At 34.4% G+C, this 17492-nt stretch overlaps 2 protein-coding genes across 2 annotated transcripts; one reads left to right on the top strand and one right to left on the bottom strand.

The window, feature by feature from the left end:
* The first annotated feature begins 2715 nt into the window (after positions 1-2715).
* LOC132607308 (ubiquitin-conjugating enzyme E2 22) lies at positions 2716-7660 on the top strand. Its single transcript, XM_060321229.1, has 7 exons — positions 2716-2930; positions 4985-5104; positions 5279-5423; positions 5498-5575; positions 5904-6016; positions 6141-6244; positions 7185-7660. Exons 2-7 carry the CDS (start codon positions 5102-5104, stop codon positions 7534-7536), a joined length of 795 nt encoding a protein of 264 aa, XP_060177212.1. The 5' UTR covers positions 2716-2930; positions 4985-5101; the 3' UTR covers positions 7537-7660.
* Positions 7661-9258: 1598 nt separating this feature from the next.
* LOC132607309 (calmodulin-7) lies at positions 9259-11925 on the bottom strand. Its single transcript, XM_060321230.1, has 2 exons — positions 11725-11925; positions 9259-9780 (listed from the first exon to the last, which is right to left on the bottom strand). Exons 1-2 carry the CDS (start codon positions 11798-11800, stop codon positions 9407-9409), a joined length of 450 nt encoding a protein of 149 aa, XP_060177213.1. The 5' UTR covers positions 11801-11925; the 3' UTR covers positions 9259-9406.
* Between the last annotated feature and the right edge of the window lie 5567 nt (positions 11926-17492).

Genomic DNA, 17492 nt, shown 5'->3' with positions numbered 1-17492 from the left:
TAGTATAATGCCCAAATTCTCAAAAGTCAACATGTAATCACTCAAATGTTTTAAAAAGGAACTGAAACATTAGATTTAAAAGTCAAGACCTTTTTTTATTACTAGAATGCCTAATATATGTTCTTTTCCAATTATTTATCTTGTCTTCTACTATCTCAAAAAAGTAACGAGCAGTCACTTGTACTTGTAAGTAGCGTATAATAGATTGTTCTAATTAGTTTTTTTCATGGGGGTGGAGCATATATATATATATATATATATATATATATATATATATATATATATATATATATATATATATATATATATATATATCACTTATTTATAGTTTTCTTCAAATTTTTACGTTATTTCACCTATTTAAAAGTATTTATTATAATTATATCATTTTATAAAATACTAAAAATTAAAATCTCATGGGGCTTACGCCTCACTGAGGCAGACGTAAAACGCCCCGCTTTACGGCCTCGCCTTTTAAAACACTGGTTTGAATGTGTTCTGTGTCAACCTAATGATGCACCAGTTTTAGGTGTTTTAACTATGGTAAGTGAAGAAATTAGCATGGAACGAGGTAGCTCTAAAATCACACGAAGAGAAGCTGTCTTGAATTACCTACAAATCCTTTGTATCAATGCAGACTAGCTACAACAACAACAACAACAACATACCTAGTGAAATCTCACAATGTGAGGTCTGGAGAGGGTAAAGTGTACGCAGACCATACCCCTATCTCGGAAGACAGGGAGGCTGTTTCCGAAAGACCCTCGGCTAACGCTAGGATATCCACTAGTTGAGAATATGTATTATTTAGCACGATAATCATACATAATGAGTTCACATAAAAGCTGGAGATTCATATAGTCAATCAGTGACGGATCCAGAATTTTTATTCGGGGGTCCGAAAAAAACAATAAAAGGTAAATATAAAAAACAATATTGTTGATAAGAGTCGAAACTAGAATGTTAGAGACAATTTTGAACACCTTGGACCGCTCGAGCTAATCTTTTGCATTTGTTCGAAGTATTCAAAAGTTAATAAATGTACATAAACATAGAAAATTTACCTTATATATACACTGTAATTTTTTGCCGAGAGTGTTATGAACCCTCGACTCCCTCTAAATCCAACCCTGTAGCCAACCCCACTTGTTTGGATTGAGAAATTATTGTTGTTATGTTTAACTTAAAATATTTACAACAACTACAGGCCCAGTATATTTAACATTGAATTTTTTTCTTAATAGATAAAATTTTAAAAAGTACAAGCTACCCAATTATTTGTTCATAGGTGGACCAACAGGCACTTTTGTCAACGGGGTGTGATATAATGACCATGCCAACTACTTTAGATATCCCTATCGAATTGGCAAATAATTGGCATTGGCATAGCAATTTATCGGATAATTTTAAATTTAAAAATCTTTTTTTCTTTTTTTATGACATGGGAACCCGCGGCCGCTATTCTTCGGGTGCGCACAGGATAAACCCAGCTCCTGTGCAATAGCTCGCAAACCACACAGAATAGGTAACCCGCACTACGCAAGCCTCGTGCGACGAGCTCGACCCAGAAATCAAATTTCCTGTTGTCGTAGGCAGGGTATTCATAATCAGCAATTAAAAACCTCTTTATAATCTAGGGTATTCATAAAAGGATTATCTGTGATTACTAAGATGATTTATAGGCTTTTACATAAATTCTAGTTCATGTGATGTGTTCCTCTATACAAAGAAGGTGGGAGTATTTTATTTTATAAATCCCAATTATTAAGGGGTTAAATTTAATATTCGAATCTTTAGGAAAAACAAAATGAGACACAGCAATAAAACATGCTTACGGAAATATAAATTTATAAAATCTAATACAACCACTTTCAACAATTATATTTATACCATAAAAATATAAAAAAGAAAATGTGGATCTATTATCACTGAAACTAAAAGCACTTTTTACAAAAGTAATTTAACTAGAAATATTTTACAAAACAATTAAAGTTATTCATAAGCTCAGATTAATCTTTTAGAAATTTCGGACGATCACATACTAATGTCGTTACTACATTAATTTGAGTATTAAGGATAATAGAGTTCTCGAAAGGATCAAGTTCTACCTTCTCGTATAAAGTTTTACGCTTTTATCTCAAGCTTCATTCCCTCTTTCAAGATTTTTTTCTTCCTGGAGATTTCTTCGGCCAAGAAATGTTGAAGTTGCATAGATTATTTGTATTGTATCTACTAGGTATTCATGTATAAATTTCAGGAATGTAGACCTAGCTGACCATCAGGTGAAACACGATCTATCTAGAAATTTTGGACCAGAATCCACTTTCACCATATCAACAACAACAACAAGCCCAGTGCAATCCCACCATGTGGGGTCTGGGGAGGGTAGAGTGTACGCAGACCTAACTCCCACCTTGAAAGGTAAGACGGCTGTTTCCGAAAGACCCTCGACTCAAGAGAGGAAAACTTCATAAACCCCACTTCATAACTAAAAGAGCTAAATTAAATATCAGATTTTACCCTTTATATTTTCTTATTGAGATTAGTGGTATAGTTTATTGAAGTGGTACAAGAATCAAATTTCATCAAAGATACCTCCATTTTCTTTCTTTTTTTCTGTTTTTTTTTTTCTCTTATTCACAAGCCTACCCTCTGAAATAAAAACAAAAACAATTATTTTCTCATTTTTTCCTTATATTCTATAGTTTCCTCTCTGGACTCTGTTGGTGTAACGTACATGTATACACACATACCTATACACATCAATCAAAACCCAATTTATTAGAGAGTAGGCATCGTTTTCTGGATATTTGTGGGTGTTGTTCCAAGTTAGGGAAAAGGAAAGCCAATAGACCCCTTACTCTTCTAATCAATCCCCACGCCCATTTTACCCACTTGTTTTCCTTTCGTCTCTCTCAATCTGCACAAAGGTGAATTTTTCCCATCTGGGGTTTCTTTATCTTTCTTGAATTCTGTTTATAGCACTGTCTTGATGACTGTTTTTCTTCAATCTTGATTTTTGGTACCTGATTCTTGACTTGGGACTAATAAAGATTTGATTTTTAGAATTGGGGTTGCCATTTCTTAACTTGGGACTAATAAAGATTTGATTTTTAAGAATTGGGGTTGCCATTTCTTGACTTGGGACTAATAAAGATTTGATTTTTAGAATTGGGGTTGCCATTTCTTGACTAGGGACTAATAAAGATTTGATTTTTAAAATTGGGGTTGCCATTTCTTGAAGTTTTGAGTCAGATCGATGCTTAATCTGATGTTAATTGTTAAAGGGGACTTTTTTTGTGTGTGTAAAGTTCTTTTCTTTCATGGTTGGACTTGTGTTTGGGGTTTAAATGTTAAGGTGTAGGATCTCTTTACTTGACTGATTAGGTTTTCACTTATTTTGGTGCATTGGTGTATGTGTAAATAGCAAGATTGGGTGTTTGATTTGATTTAAAGTGGGTTACGAAAGTGTCTTATCAAGTCTTTGACTTTGGTTGTGATAAGCAATTTGTCATTTTCCCCTTTGTTGAAATCACCAAAGTGCAAGATCCTTTTGAGTCTAGTGTTTGAAATATGTAACAACTATTTTCCCCTCTTCATCTTTCTAGGGTTTTAGTTTGTCTTGTGGAGTACCATATTTGAAATTGAATTTCGAGAAAGGTTGGTTGATTATTTGCTGTATCTAGTATGCTATTTTGATTTCAATCTTGTGTCAACATGGTTAGGCAGACAACCTTGTTCATAAATGATTTTGGCACTGATTAATTTTGTTATGGTTATACTGAAAGTTGTTCATCTTGATTACTGGTTCGACGGTGTTCAACTTTTGGCTAGGATGCCAAACATATCTTTCTCTGGACGTGTTGTTAGATCTTTTAGCATCTGTTATTCTGTTGTTTGCTTATTGGAAATAATTATTCTTTAATCTTAATGCTTGTAATTATCTAGTGAAACGTGTACTAGAAATGTTTGTGAAAGTTATTTAAACTAAAGCACCTTCTTTGAGGGCAGTTATAAGAAATGACATTTTGCTGCCGTTAAGGGATGTCAATTGTCAAGGGCCAAACATTCTAAGTAGCTTGTTTTTGTTACTTTTACCTTATCAAACAAAAAAGTAGCTCGGTTTTTCGCAATGCCTATCCACTTTGGAATTTACCAGATTGGGGAATATGTGATCGACTGTGAATTCGTCCATTCTCGATATCAATGGCTTACTTGAAATCTTGTAACTAATTGATTTAGCGACAGTTCGAGCAACATTTGGGTCACGGAGTGAATATTTTTTGCCGGAATGCACTCCATTCCACCTTTCGTCTTTGGATGCTCAGATTCTTTTACTAATCTTTCTTTGTAGCACTGTAGCTTCAGTACTATCATTTTCTGGTTGGCTTTCAGGATCAAGTAGTTTTAGTCTTTTTGATCACTCTTTTATGAAGTGAGGATGAGGATACTTCAGCATCTAACATTTCTCTTTAAATTGTTGGATTTTCTAATCATAGATCTGGACAACGTCTTTATGTTCGACTTTATGCTGAAACTAGTCAAACTAAGATATCTGATGATGTTGATGTCCTGATTCTGTAAGGGAATTTTCTGACTCTATGTAGTGGAACGATATTAAAGTCAAGAATTTGATTGAGCTTCTTAACTAAAAGGGGCCCTAGAGTCAATGCTACCGGGTAGATGGTGTAAGTTGGAAAACAAGAGCTGTATGTGTGATTGCAAGTATATTGTTTCATCTTGAGTGTCCAAGACTTTATTAGACATTTGTCTAACTGTATGGACATATAAAGAGGAGGATTATGTGGACTTGTACTTCTGTTGACAATTTTGTGGTTTCTCTGATATGTTTTCTGCGTCTGGTGGATTGATTAACACAATTTTATTGAAGATAGAACAGCTCTTTACTTGCTTGTTTCTTGTGATTGTTTGGACAAATCTTGAAGAATTGTATTCTGACGATCTTTTTCTGGCCCTTTTGCAGGATTCTTTCATAAGCTTGATTATCTTCAACATCTGAACTACCAGCTAAAACTGCGTGCTGCACTGATAACTCATCAGCGAAGTTGCCAACTGCTCTTAGGTCTACTTATATTTGGATATGGTATTTTCCTCAAATTCAATGTGTTGCTATTACTCGGTTTCTTAATGTCATTTTTATTTTTCTCCTTTTCCATTCCGTGTGCTGAAGTAATTTAGTATGTTACGTCCTCTAACCTATGTAGCACCTTTTGCCATTTGTAGTCAATACTGTCCTAAATTTTGGTTTTTGGCATAGGCAACTAATGAAAATCTCCCACCAAATGTGATAAAACAATTGGCCAAGGAATTGAAAAATCTTGACGAGACTCCTCCTGAAGGCATCAAAGTAGGTGTAAACGATGATGATTTTTCAACCATATTTGCTGATATTGAGGGCCCAGGTATGTTACGTTTGTTGTCTATATTTCAGTTCTTGAGACACACACTTATTCTAATTGCTCTATCTACCATGCAGCTGGGACTCCTTATGAGAACGGGGTTTTCCGCATGAAGTTGATTTTGACACACGATTTCCCCCATTCCCCACCCAAAGGTTTGTCTTCACATTGCAACGTTTCAAGTTTTACCAGTGTGACATGCTTTGTAGCCTTATACTTATATAGTTCAACTTTGTGTTAGTTTTTGTTTCAATCAGTTGGCTCTGTATTAATCACAATTCAAGAGCCTAAGTCGTATTTTGTACCTTTTGTGGGGAAAAAAAGGAGCCTAATCTACATTTTCTCCCTTATTATTCTTTTGTTTTAGGAACTTTTTTTTCACTTTCTTTTCATTTAAATAGGTCAACTTGTTGGCTGAGTACATAATTTTTTGATTGTTATATGGCTGAGTACATTATTTATATATGTATATTTTTTTTCTAGGTTATTTTCTGACCAAGATTTTTCATCCCAACATTGCTTCGAATGGTGAGATTTGTGTCAATGCTTTGAAAAAAGATTGGAGTCCTAGTTTGGGCCTACGACATGTTCTCATGGTAAGTTTCTGCTTTTTCTAAGTGAAAATCGAGTCTGCCTGTGGAGGACTTTGGAAATATAGGTGTGAAGTGACCTTTTCCTTTCTCTGATTTGTTACTTTTGTGGTCACACTTTTGGTAACAGGTGGTAAGATGCTTACTAATCGAGCCATTCCCAGAATCTGCTTTAAATGAGCAAGCTGGCAAGATGCTGCTTGATAATTATGACGAGTATGCTAGACATGCAAGGTGAGTTAGCGTGTTCTAACTTCACTTACTCATGTCACCTTCACTTCTATGATGTTGTACATTTTTATTTGGTTACTGTCATGCTTGATTAACCTGCATCTAAGTGCCATTTTATTTATGGTGAGAACATGGATTTGTCACACTTTTAAGTTGCTAACTTCTATGAATTTCATAGAAATGCCTACAGTTAATTTTGAAATGGTTGAAACTGGAGATGAAAATAGGAGATCCAAGTGAACCAACTCATTCTCACTCTCTTTGTATATATAAAATGTGACAATGAGGATGAAGTGCCATAAAAAGTCTTGGAGGCACAAACCTAAAATTCCTGCTCATAAATCCAATGGCTAGCCTGTTTGAGCAAGCTTCTCCAAGGCCAAAGTGTTTTTTCTTTGAAAAAAAGTGTTTTTTTTTCAAATTCAAGGTGTTTGGCCAAAGCTTTTAGGAGATGAAAATGTGTTTTTGAGTAGAAGCAGAAGTTGCTTTTGAGAAGCTGAAAAGAGTAGCTTCTCCCCAAAACAGTACTTTTTTGAAGAAGACTTTTGAGAAAACACACTTAGCTTACACTTTTTTAAAATCTTGGCCAAACATTAATTGTTGCTCAAAAGTGTTTTTCAAGCTGATTATCCAAACACAAACTGTTTCTTACCAAAAAGTACTTTTTTTGAAAAGCACTTTTGAAAAAAACATTTTTCAAATAAGCTGATTTTAGAAGCTTGACCAAACAGGCTCTAAGACGAATACAGACTTAGACCACTCTGGCTGACGTCATGGGGAATATATTGTTTTTAGCTATTGCCCTGCTCTGTGTCCGCCCTCCTTTTGTAGATGAATAAAAACTAAAAAGAAGAAGAAAGCTTCCTTTGTAGTTTAAAGTAACGTTTAGCTGTTTGAATGCACTTCTTGACTGTCTAATGCTCCTCCGTGTTTAACCATGCAGGCTTTATACCAGTATTCATGCTAAACCAAAGACTAAGTTAAAAACAGGAGCTATTTCCGAATCAACCACAGCCCTAAATGTTGGCCAGACACACACTTCATTGTGTACCCTTGATCAGAAGACTGTGACATCTGGAGTTACACCTCTCCAACCGCCTTCTCCGTTAGCCCCTACAGCTAACATTGTAAAAGGAGGAAACAGTCTGGACCAGCCACTAACTGCAGACACAGCGGTTAGTGGGTCAGCAGCACCACCATCACTGACCATGAAGAAGGAAGCTGGATTGGTGGCGAAACTCCCTGCAGACAAAAAGAAGATTGATGCGAGGAAGAAAAGCTTGAAGAGATTATAACTTGTTTTTAATTGATTATGTGACTAAATCATTTACTCTGTTGCTTTTGTTTGATAGATGGGAAAAACAGTCCTGCAGAATTGAATTTGTATTATGCCCTGATAAATGAAATTGGATTATTTCAGTTGTTTCTTTCTAGTTTTATGGTTCATTATCAGTCTGTAGTGTGCAATGAACGTAGTTGCAACTCCATCAAGAAACTGTAACTTATAATAATATTCAATGTGGTAGCCTCGTGGTCGAAGTTGCGTCCTTGTTAAAATGGGCTATTTGGAATATGAAATTGGATTGATAATTTTGTTATAACTAAAAGAGAACATCAACATGTAAAAAGATTATACCGAGGTTCCCTCTGGTGTGAAGCCAAATGTGTACTGTGATTTGTTATTTCATTGGTAGAATTATTTTTGGTAGTTTACTAGTCTTAATTGTTGGCAGTCACTTGGCTCTTCTTCCCTTGAGAATTGTCAAACTCCCACAGGTTCATTCATGTATCTGATGTTTGATGATCAAAGAAAAAGGAAACTACCTGAAAAGTGAAAACATATGGAGTACTTCTTTAACACAAAGTATAAAATGTCATTGCGGCAAGATTGAGTACCTATGACCTCCGTTCCAGTTCTCTTTCATAATGGAGATGGTATTAGGGTGTGAGTTAAAGGTTTACCAAGAAGGGGAATCTTGAAGCAACGGTAAAGTCTAACAGTGAAATTAGCCCTTGAAGGGACGCGGCCCTTCTACCGATCCTGCGTGAACGTGGGATGCTTCATGAATCGGGTTACCTTTTTACTGAAGTATGACAAATAATAATTATGTCTCTGTCCCAAGCAAGTTAGGCTTGGGTGTATGTGAAGTACTTCTTTAACACAAAGTATAAAATGTCATTGCGGCAAGATTGAGTACCTATGACTTCTGTTCCAGTTCTCATTCATAATGGAGATGGTATTAGGGTGAGTTAAAGGTTTACCAAGATGGGGAATCTTGAAGCAACGGTAAAGTCTAACAGCGAAATTAGCCCTTGATGATTGTGTTAGGATAGATTGCATGCATTACAGCCCCTTGGGACGCGGCCCTTCTACCAATCCTGCGTGAACGTGGGATGCTTCATGAATCGGGTTGCCTTTTTACTGAAATATGACAAATAATAATTATGTCTCTGTCCCAAGCAAGTTAGGCTTGGCTGTATGTGAACTCCACCTGTGTGAGCTTGCTCGCAGCTACGCAACCTCACATTTGCCGACCCAAGACGAGTAAAGGAGCAGAGTAAGGCATAGGACTGGTCAATGCAGGATGATGGAGGAGAGTAAGGCATAGGACTCGTCAATGCAGGATGATTTTCACGCTCTTTAAACTACAATTAAGCCAAAGAAAGATTCATTTACCCATCATGTGTGGCAAAGATTCATTTATCCATCATGTGTGGCCTCTTTAAGGACAAAATTGAAAAAGGAAACCACACACCCCCAACCTATTGAGCGAAGTCTATATGCACAATATAGCTACCAAAAGCTGCAACTTTTAACATCAAAATTCAAAGCAACCAAGAAATTTAGCCAGTTACTAAGAACCCAAAAAAAGTTAGTCATGTAATTCATGGAAAGAAGAGCACAAGAGGGTTAATGAAACTGCATCCATCAATTAAGAGGATCACAGAAAGTACACAACAGTCAAAGAATATCGAGAAAAGGAAGAAAAAAACAAAGGAGAGATACTCCACCACCATTACAATAATAAATTACATTCATTCAAGGTCCAATACATCCAGATGGTAAGACGAAAAACATTATACTAGGCAGATCCTATCCAATGAAATATTTTTGGATTTTTTCACATTTTTAACAAGTCTAAACTTTAACAAGAGATGGTGCAATCACTTGGCCATCATGACCTTAACAAACTCCTCATAGTTAATTTGACCATCACCATCGACATCTGCTTCCCTAATCATCTCATCAACTTCTTCATCGGTAAGCTTCTCCCCAAGGTTAGTCATCACATGGCGAAGCTCAGCAGCGGAGATGAAGCCATTTTGATCCTTGTCGAAGACTCTGAATGCCTCTTTCAGCTCCTCCTCGGAATCGGTATCCTTCATCTTCCTGGCCATGAGGTTTAGAAACTCTGGGAAGTCAATGGTTCCATTACCATCTGCATCCACCTCGTTTATCATGTCCTGGAGTTCAGCTTCGGTGGGGTTCTGTCCCAGCGATCTCATCACAGTTCCAAGCTCCTTAGTTGTGATGCAACCTACACAGAACTTAGCAATTTAGCTAACTGTAGGAAAAGACCTAACCAACCACACTTTCTGACCATAACATTGGATTTGGTCAGTGAGCTACTCTCCAATCCACACAAACGGTAGAAAACAGTAAATGCACTACTTTCCAACTTATGCCCAGAAAATAACAAACTAAACAGGCCAATATTAAGCACCTTATAAGCCATATTTGTAAGAACTAAAAATCAGTCTTATTTGGCACAAAACAAAGAGATAATGTCTGCTGTCGTTTAACACCCTTGTCAACCCCCATATCATCTTCCTCAATCAAGATTTGACAGGTCACAATTGAAAAGAGTCAATGTTGCGGATGATACAAGACAAGCGGGATTAAATGCCATAACACGTTCAAAAGCTAACAATAACTAACATATACATCATTCTAGTGTGTTTGATATGAAGGAAAACATATTTTTGGAAACTAATTTTCAGGATGAAATTATTTTCTGGCGTTAGAATACTAAAAAATATCTCCAAGGAAAACATTTTCCATCAATAAAAGAAAAACGAACCCTCCCTCATGAAAGGAAAATATGTTCAATATGTCAACTCAATACTTCCCTTCCAACCAAACACACAAACTCATTCATCTAATTGTTCATCAACCAATCAGTTCAAACAAAATACTATAGATTTAGAAAAAGATTTTGGTTAGCATTTAAAACGAGCTGAATCCACTTATAAAGGCCAAATCTATCATCAAAATAAGATTATCATTTCAGCTTATATGTATAATCCAATTCCATTTACTCAGCTTCTCCAAAATAGATCTTAACTTTTTTCTTTTTTTCTCCGAATAAATTTGCGCGCACCTCAACTATTTCCATAAGGTACTACTGCCACCAGCAGAGCATCAGACCTCATGGTTCCAGAATAGCTGTTATTAATAAACTAAATAGAACAATTCATTATTCACCAAAGTAACATCAAACTACACAGAGGCGGACCTACATGGATAGGTGGGAGTGCACTTATGCAAGTGCACTCCAACCCTTCAGAAAAAATTATGTATATATATGTGTATATACCTTGAGAAATTAGTATATATTTAATTGTGCACTCTAACAAACGAAAGTGTCTTTGGGGCACGTTGATTGCAACTGCTGCTTTCCTTACATGTCACCCCGGATCGAACCCGAAAGTCACTTTTAATTATTTTTTTGAGCCTATTTTTAGGAAAACAATAAGCGTTAAATGAGCTCACCTAGACTCGAACCTGCACTGTCACCACATGTTGCATAGCCTTAGCCACTGAGCTACCTCTTTCATTTTCTTCACTATGTTAAATTTTATTTATTACACATATTTGACCTAAATATTTGTATTTTCGCCACGGCTATACTATTAGTGACCATCCGACACAGTATTATCCCTCAGTCGTCACTAAAAATTTTGTTAGCGTTTATGTCAAGATAGTAGTGCCCCCGGCGTCTTAAAATCCTGATTCCGCCTCTGAAACTACATGGTTTCCATGTTCTCTAGTTTTTTTTTTTTTTTTTCAACTTTTCCATAAGCTAGGAAAACTATTCTTCCGAATTTACCAAGCAAATATTCTCATACAAAAATCTGTCACCTTAAAATCCCCAACACCACAAGGACTAACACCTAAAAAGTCAACCAATTAAAACAAATCAAACGTCAGATCTGAAACAAACAGATTCCACACACGGCTATGAGCTTCAAACACAAAACATCTATGTCATACAGTTCGGATTTCAAGAGTCAAATAAGAAAATATTCAGTACACCCTTTGAATTATTTTAAATTGTTAATTATTATGACTGGTAGTTGCTAAATAAAGAAGTTTGACCGTAAAAAACGTTGTATGTCTGTATTCACCGTAAAAAATAAAGAAGTTTGACTCTCAAAACATGTAAATTGAGACAGAGTACACATTTAAAAGAAAATCTGACCATCTCCATCCTTGTCGAACAAACTGAAAGCCTCCTTAAACTCAGAGATCTGGTCATCAGTCAACTGATCCGCCATTTTTCTACACAGAAGATTGTTGTAGAATTTCAGACACAAGTATCGGTTATTTGATACGTAGTTTTTTCAGTTCTCTTCGATTTCGTAACTATGAGATAGTTGGTGCTTTTATACCAAAAACTAGAGTTATCATGGTAAATATAATATAAGTAATTAAAAAAAAAATGGAAAGAAAGAATTTGGAAAAAAGTGAAGAATAAATAACCAAATTAGTAAAGACTTGTCTCTCTCCTTGCATTCGATACGGATAGTGATTGGTATGTCTATTTCGATATGTCCGTTTTCCCCGCTTTACCCCTCAAGTTTTGTTTAAATAATGGAGGAATTTTTATTAGTATAGAAATGTTAAACTTATAAAGAGCAAAAATTAAATGAAATTCCTCCATCATAAATTGATAATATAGTTCACCAAGTGAATCAACTTGTCTTTTGGTAATGTGTTCTAACATTTTGGAAACTGCCTTTCTTACTTTAATATCTATAGAGCAATTATAATATAAACAATATTATGCGAGAGTAAATATTGGGCAGCAAAAATTTAACATATTCACAAAATGAGTGCGTTGAAAAAATGTACATGCTAAGAAGGATATCCGGTTATATAAAGACAAGATTAAATACGACTACGTTTGTCAAAAGGTGCAAGTGAGCACACATTAAAGATAAATGAGAGAATATCGTTTAAGAAAATTTCTTCATGTCCTGCATCGACCTTGAGATGTGCCTATCACTTCATTCCAATGATAGAAAAACTAATGGGATTCAAATATGACAACCAATTGTAAGTCAGATGTTAACCATTATACTATTCTACATAGAACTTACTCCTTGTGTTCAATTTTATGTGTCTTACTTTTCTTTGTAGTCTATTTCAAAGGAAACGTTGTTTTCTATATTTAGTAGCTCTTTAATTTCAATATCCCACGTGACATTTTTAGGACCACAAGATCCAAAAAAATATTTTGATACATTTATATACATCTCTAGTTTAAGACCATCATAATATTCAAAAATCTCTCTTGCTTTCTTAAACTTTGTATTTTGTTAAACTAGAACACATAAAATAAAATGGAGAAAGTACTAGTATATATTATGATTATGGAAGATAATAAGATGTGGTTCCATCTTTTGTTTAGTGATTTTTTTTATAGAAAAATGGTGTTATATCAACCTAAGAAAGGAAATTCTTTGCTCCATTTTACTTACATAGAGAGGACATTATTCTTCTACTAAAATATAAATTTACAAGCTAATGGGTAACAGATATGTGCCAAAAGTATACCTTCAACCAATTTGATACATTTCATTTGATAAGTGCCGGAGATAGAGGATCTTTCGGTATGAAAGCAAATGTTATTTCAACTTCTTAGAGCCTGTTTGGATGGGTTTATGCCTATAAGTTGTTTGCAGCTTATAAGCTAAAAAAAATAAGTTGGGTAGTCTAACTTATTTTTTTGAGCTTATAAGTTGTTTTCAGCTTATAAGCTGCTTTAGATAAATTAAGTCAAATGGGCCCAATTATTTTTTTGAGCTTATTTTAAGCACAAAATGACTTTAAGCTGGCCAGCCAAACACTCAAAAAGCTGAAAACAGCTTATAAGCAACTTATAAGTCAATCCAAACGGGCTCTTAGTCTGGTTATCTCTATCTCTTTTATGCTAATATCATATCAAATATGCCTCTGGTCTTATCTAAATAGAATAATGATCACTACCTCTTTTATAAAAGTAAAATAAAAATAAAAAGTATTGAGGATTCAATAGTCATTTAAGTCCACACATGCAAACTGTTCTAATCTCTTCAAAAACTGAATACCAATATCAAAGGGGTAAAATAGTAACTCAAAGCAAGTCAAACATAAAGAAACAAAACAGGTGTACAAAACGAGTGTCATGTGGTTCCACCATTAGATCCTCAAATGATCTCAAAACACCACTCATTTGATGCCACGTGTGCTAGCTCTATTAATTTTTCCCCTTAAAAATGAGTCATCAATTTCAAACTTTTTAAGAATATAAAAAAGGAAAAGAATAAAAGAAAGACCATTTTTCTCTCTCTTCCATTAGAGATTACGCGGTTACGCGTTTCATACACGGAATGGCTTACGTTGGCTAAAACAGTGTCTGCCACATAGGATTATGTCGTTTTCGCTCTTTTGTACAAAAAAAAAAAAAAAAAAAAGTTCTCTTTGCTTCCACAAAATTATTCATATTTATTGATTCTCCTGTGCCTTTTAACCCTTTTTATTATTATTATTATTTATTTTTTTGTTGTAGTGGAATATTTCTTTTGGTAATTAGTTAAGAGAGACAACTGATTCTATTTTTAGGCATTTAATTATAGAATTTGAGAAAAATAATAAAACACTCAAGTATCACCGAGGAGTGTGACATAGTAGATGATGTTATAATACTTTCTTATTTAAGCTTTTTTTTTATTCAGAATTCTAAAAACGAATAATTTCACCTTCACATTAGAAAGTGTTTTATGTGGTTAGACTCAATATTGATCTTAACAAGGCAAATATAAATTAGTTAGGCTACTAAGTTTTTCGAAAATAAATGAGGAAGGAGAAAAGCATTCAACCAAAATTTGATTTGGGGATTAAATCCTAAACATGATGGGTTGATCACTAATTCATAACAAGGACCTTGCATTTGTTCTTTGAAGGAAAGAAATGAGATGCTCCTTAGTCGGGTCCAGAGCCTAAAGGGTATAAAAATACACGGTATAAATCAGAAGGGATAGCCTTTTTAGTTACAGACCAAAACGGGTATAACGTGTACCAGTCCACGTTATACCCCAATTTTTTTTTCCAATTGTCAAACTGATCACGGAAAAATTTTCAAAAAAAATTAAAAGGTATAACGTGGATCAGTCCACGTTATACTTTTCATTAATTTTTTCCCCAGCGTTTTACAAATAGTTTGTAAGACGTTGCCTCTATTTAAATCATATTCGGCTGTGTTTTTAATAAAAAAAAATTATTGATTTTTTTAATTTTTAAAGCATATAGTTAATTTCAGTGATTAACTCAAATAAATATTTTAACACATGCAATAATTAAATATGTGTTATGTATGCGAACAGAAATAAAAAATAAAATATAAGTTAAATAAACGTCACACATTAACTGAGTAGTAAATGTTAAATTACATACTAACTATTAAACGGCACAAGACATGTTATATATTCCTGGAAGATTACATAAGGAAACAACGATCATACAACGTAAGAAAAAACATAAAAACCAACGAGCAACAACAACTACTGATTTCTGTCGAGGCAGCGATTCTTGTTATGACGTGTTTGCTTGCACGTACTACACTTTCTAGCCATGCGAGCATGAGCTATATCCATTTCATTCCTCCTTCTAGTTGTAGTCCGCGCTCCTGAACCCGAAGTAAGTTTTCGTTTGAAAAAACTTAGTGTTTGACTATAAGGTTATTTTAGTCAACTTTATATGTCGAGAAAATTAGTCAGCTTTATTTTCAAAAATTGAAACCACAGAAGTGAAATTGACATTCACAACTACATTACCCCGGGATTTTTACGTTGAAATCTATTACGTATCATCATATTATAAGTAAATAAAACTGAAAATTTCACGCCAATTTGGGGGAAAATTGAAATTGAATGGGATAAAAGGTGTTTTTTTAAAAATCGGCTCGGCTAGCGGTTTGTCCGCATAGATCTCGGAAAAATACCCAAAATCAAAAAAACAATCGCGTAACTCGGACGTCCGAGCACAAAGTTATGACCATCTAAAGTTTGACCACTTTACAACTAGTTTTTCAAACAAAACTTACTTCGGGCACCTTTTCAACCCCTAAAATGATGATCCGAACGTCTACGTATCCTTGATGTATTGAGCCTACATTATTGTACGCAGAAAAAAATATCAGGTTCTATATAAAATATTGACGTTTCGGAGTCTTGACACACGACTAATCATTGGTCAAAGTATGGAAAAAAACACTAAGTTTTTTCGAATAAAACTTACTTTGGGCACCTTTTTTTTAGTGGTCGCTATAGCCCAGTATTTTACTGCGCTATGCAAAAAAAAAAACTTTAGCGCAGTAAAATACTGCGCTAAAGCACTTAACGGCTCCGTCTCCGTAAAATACTAAAGGTATTTTTGTAACATTTTTTTTGTTGGAGTATTTTGGTTCAAAATGATTTTTTGGGGGCATTTTGGTTCCGGACTCCTATTTTGTAAAACGTTGGGGAGAAAAATATATATTAATGGTATAACATGGATCAGTCCACGTTATACCTTTTAATTTTTTTAATTTTTTTTCCGTGATCAGTCTGACAATTGGAAAAAAAAAATTTGGGATATAACGTGGACTGATACATATTATACCCGTTTTGGTCTGTAACTAAAAAGGCTACCCTTTTGGTTTATACCGTGTATTTTTATGCCCTTTAGCTCCGGACTCCTCCTTAGTCGGTGTTTATATCAAATGTGCTTGGATTATTCAAATTTATTAATTTATGCGTTGTTTTATCAAATTAAGAGTTATTTTGAGTATAGTATCAAGAAATCCACAAAGAAAAGTCGTGAAAAAGACCCCTTACTCTTATAAATCATCTTTGTCAGCCACTCAGCCTTATAGTAGTAGATTTCACTTTCAAACTCGATGTGTATAGGGATTAACAGATGTGACAAACATTGCCAAAACAATTACGTAAACTTACTAAAATGTCATCCTTGTCATTTCATTAGGATTTAACTAAGACAAGATATAATCCAAATGTTGACAAAACCCAAAACAAAATACAAGATACACGTAGTTTTCAATAATTTATAATAAGGAGAAGATACTTTTGTTGCTGCTAAGGATTTAGAGCGAAGGACTTATGCCTATAAGCTGCAAACAGCTTATAAAGTTAAAAAAAATAAGTTGGGTAGTCTAACTTATTTTTTTTGGCTTATAAGCTGTTTTCAGCTTATAAGCTGCTTTAGATAAGCTAAGTCAAATGGGCCAAATTATTTTTTTGAGCTTATTTTAAGCACAAAATGACTTTAAGCTGACCAATCAAACACTCAAAAAAGTTGAAAACAACTTGTAAGCAACTTATAAGCCAATCCAAACGGGCTCTTAGGTGGTTTAGATTATGCAAACGCTCTAAATTATTCAAGAAAATGGTTACTACATAACCATTCGTTCACTAATAAGTAAGGGTAACGTGTGATATAATAAAAATAATTATAGATATAATAATTAGGGAAAACATAAATTCCCCCAAAATTGATCGCTTTCGCCAATTACCATCTTTAATTATTGAGGGTTCTATTACACCCCTATTATTATCCAAAACACATCATTTTGCTATTTCTCAAGCTCAAATTGAAAATAAGATCCATATTTGCGTTTGAATTTTGAAGAATAAGGCCCTGTATTATTCAACAGCGACATAACTGTCATCTTCAACACTCTAAACCTCCAACGGCCAAATTTTTATCTCCCAAACTCAAATTAAGCACCCTCAAGCCTTAAACCATTTTAAATGAAATTCAAGCAATAACTAATTGCACTACCAAGTTGAAATTCCACCTCTATCGGGAAATATATAAGTATGGTAGATTTGATAATTATTTTATATAATAAAAGTATCTTATGTTTAATGGAGTATTTCTTTTTGCAACCTGCCCTGATCAATAGTGCACATTTGACCCTTCTAATGA

This window comes from Lycium barbarum, chromosome 8 (assembly GCF_019175385.1).
Source record: "Lycium barbarum isolate Lr01 chromosome 8, ASM1917538v2, whole genome shotgun sequence".
NCBI classification, from domain to species: domain Eukaryota; kingdom Viridiplantae; phylum Streptophyta; class Magnoliopsida; order Solanales; family Solanaceae; genus Lycium; species Lycium barbarum.
The sequence above is the reverse complement of the archived record's forward strand: the minus strand, read 5'-3'. Positions and strand labels throughout refer to the sequence as shown.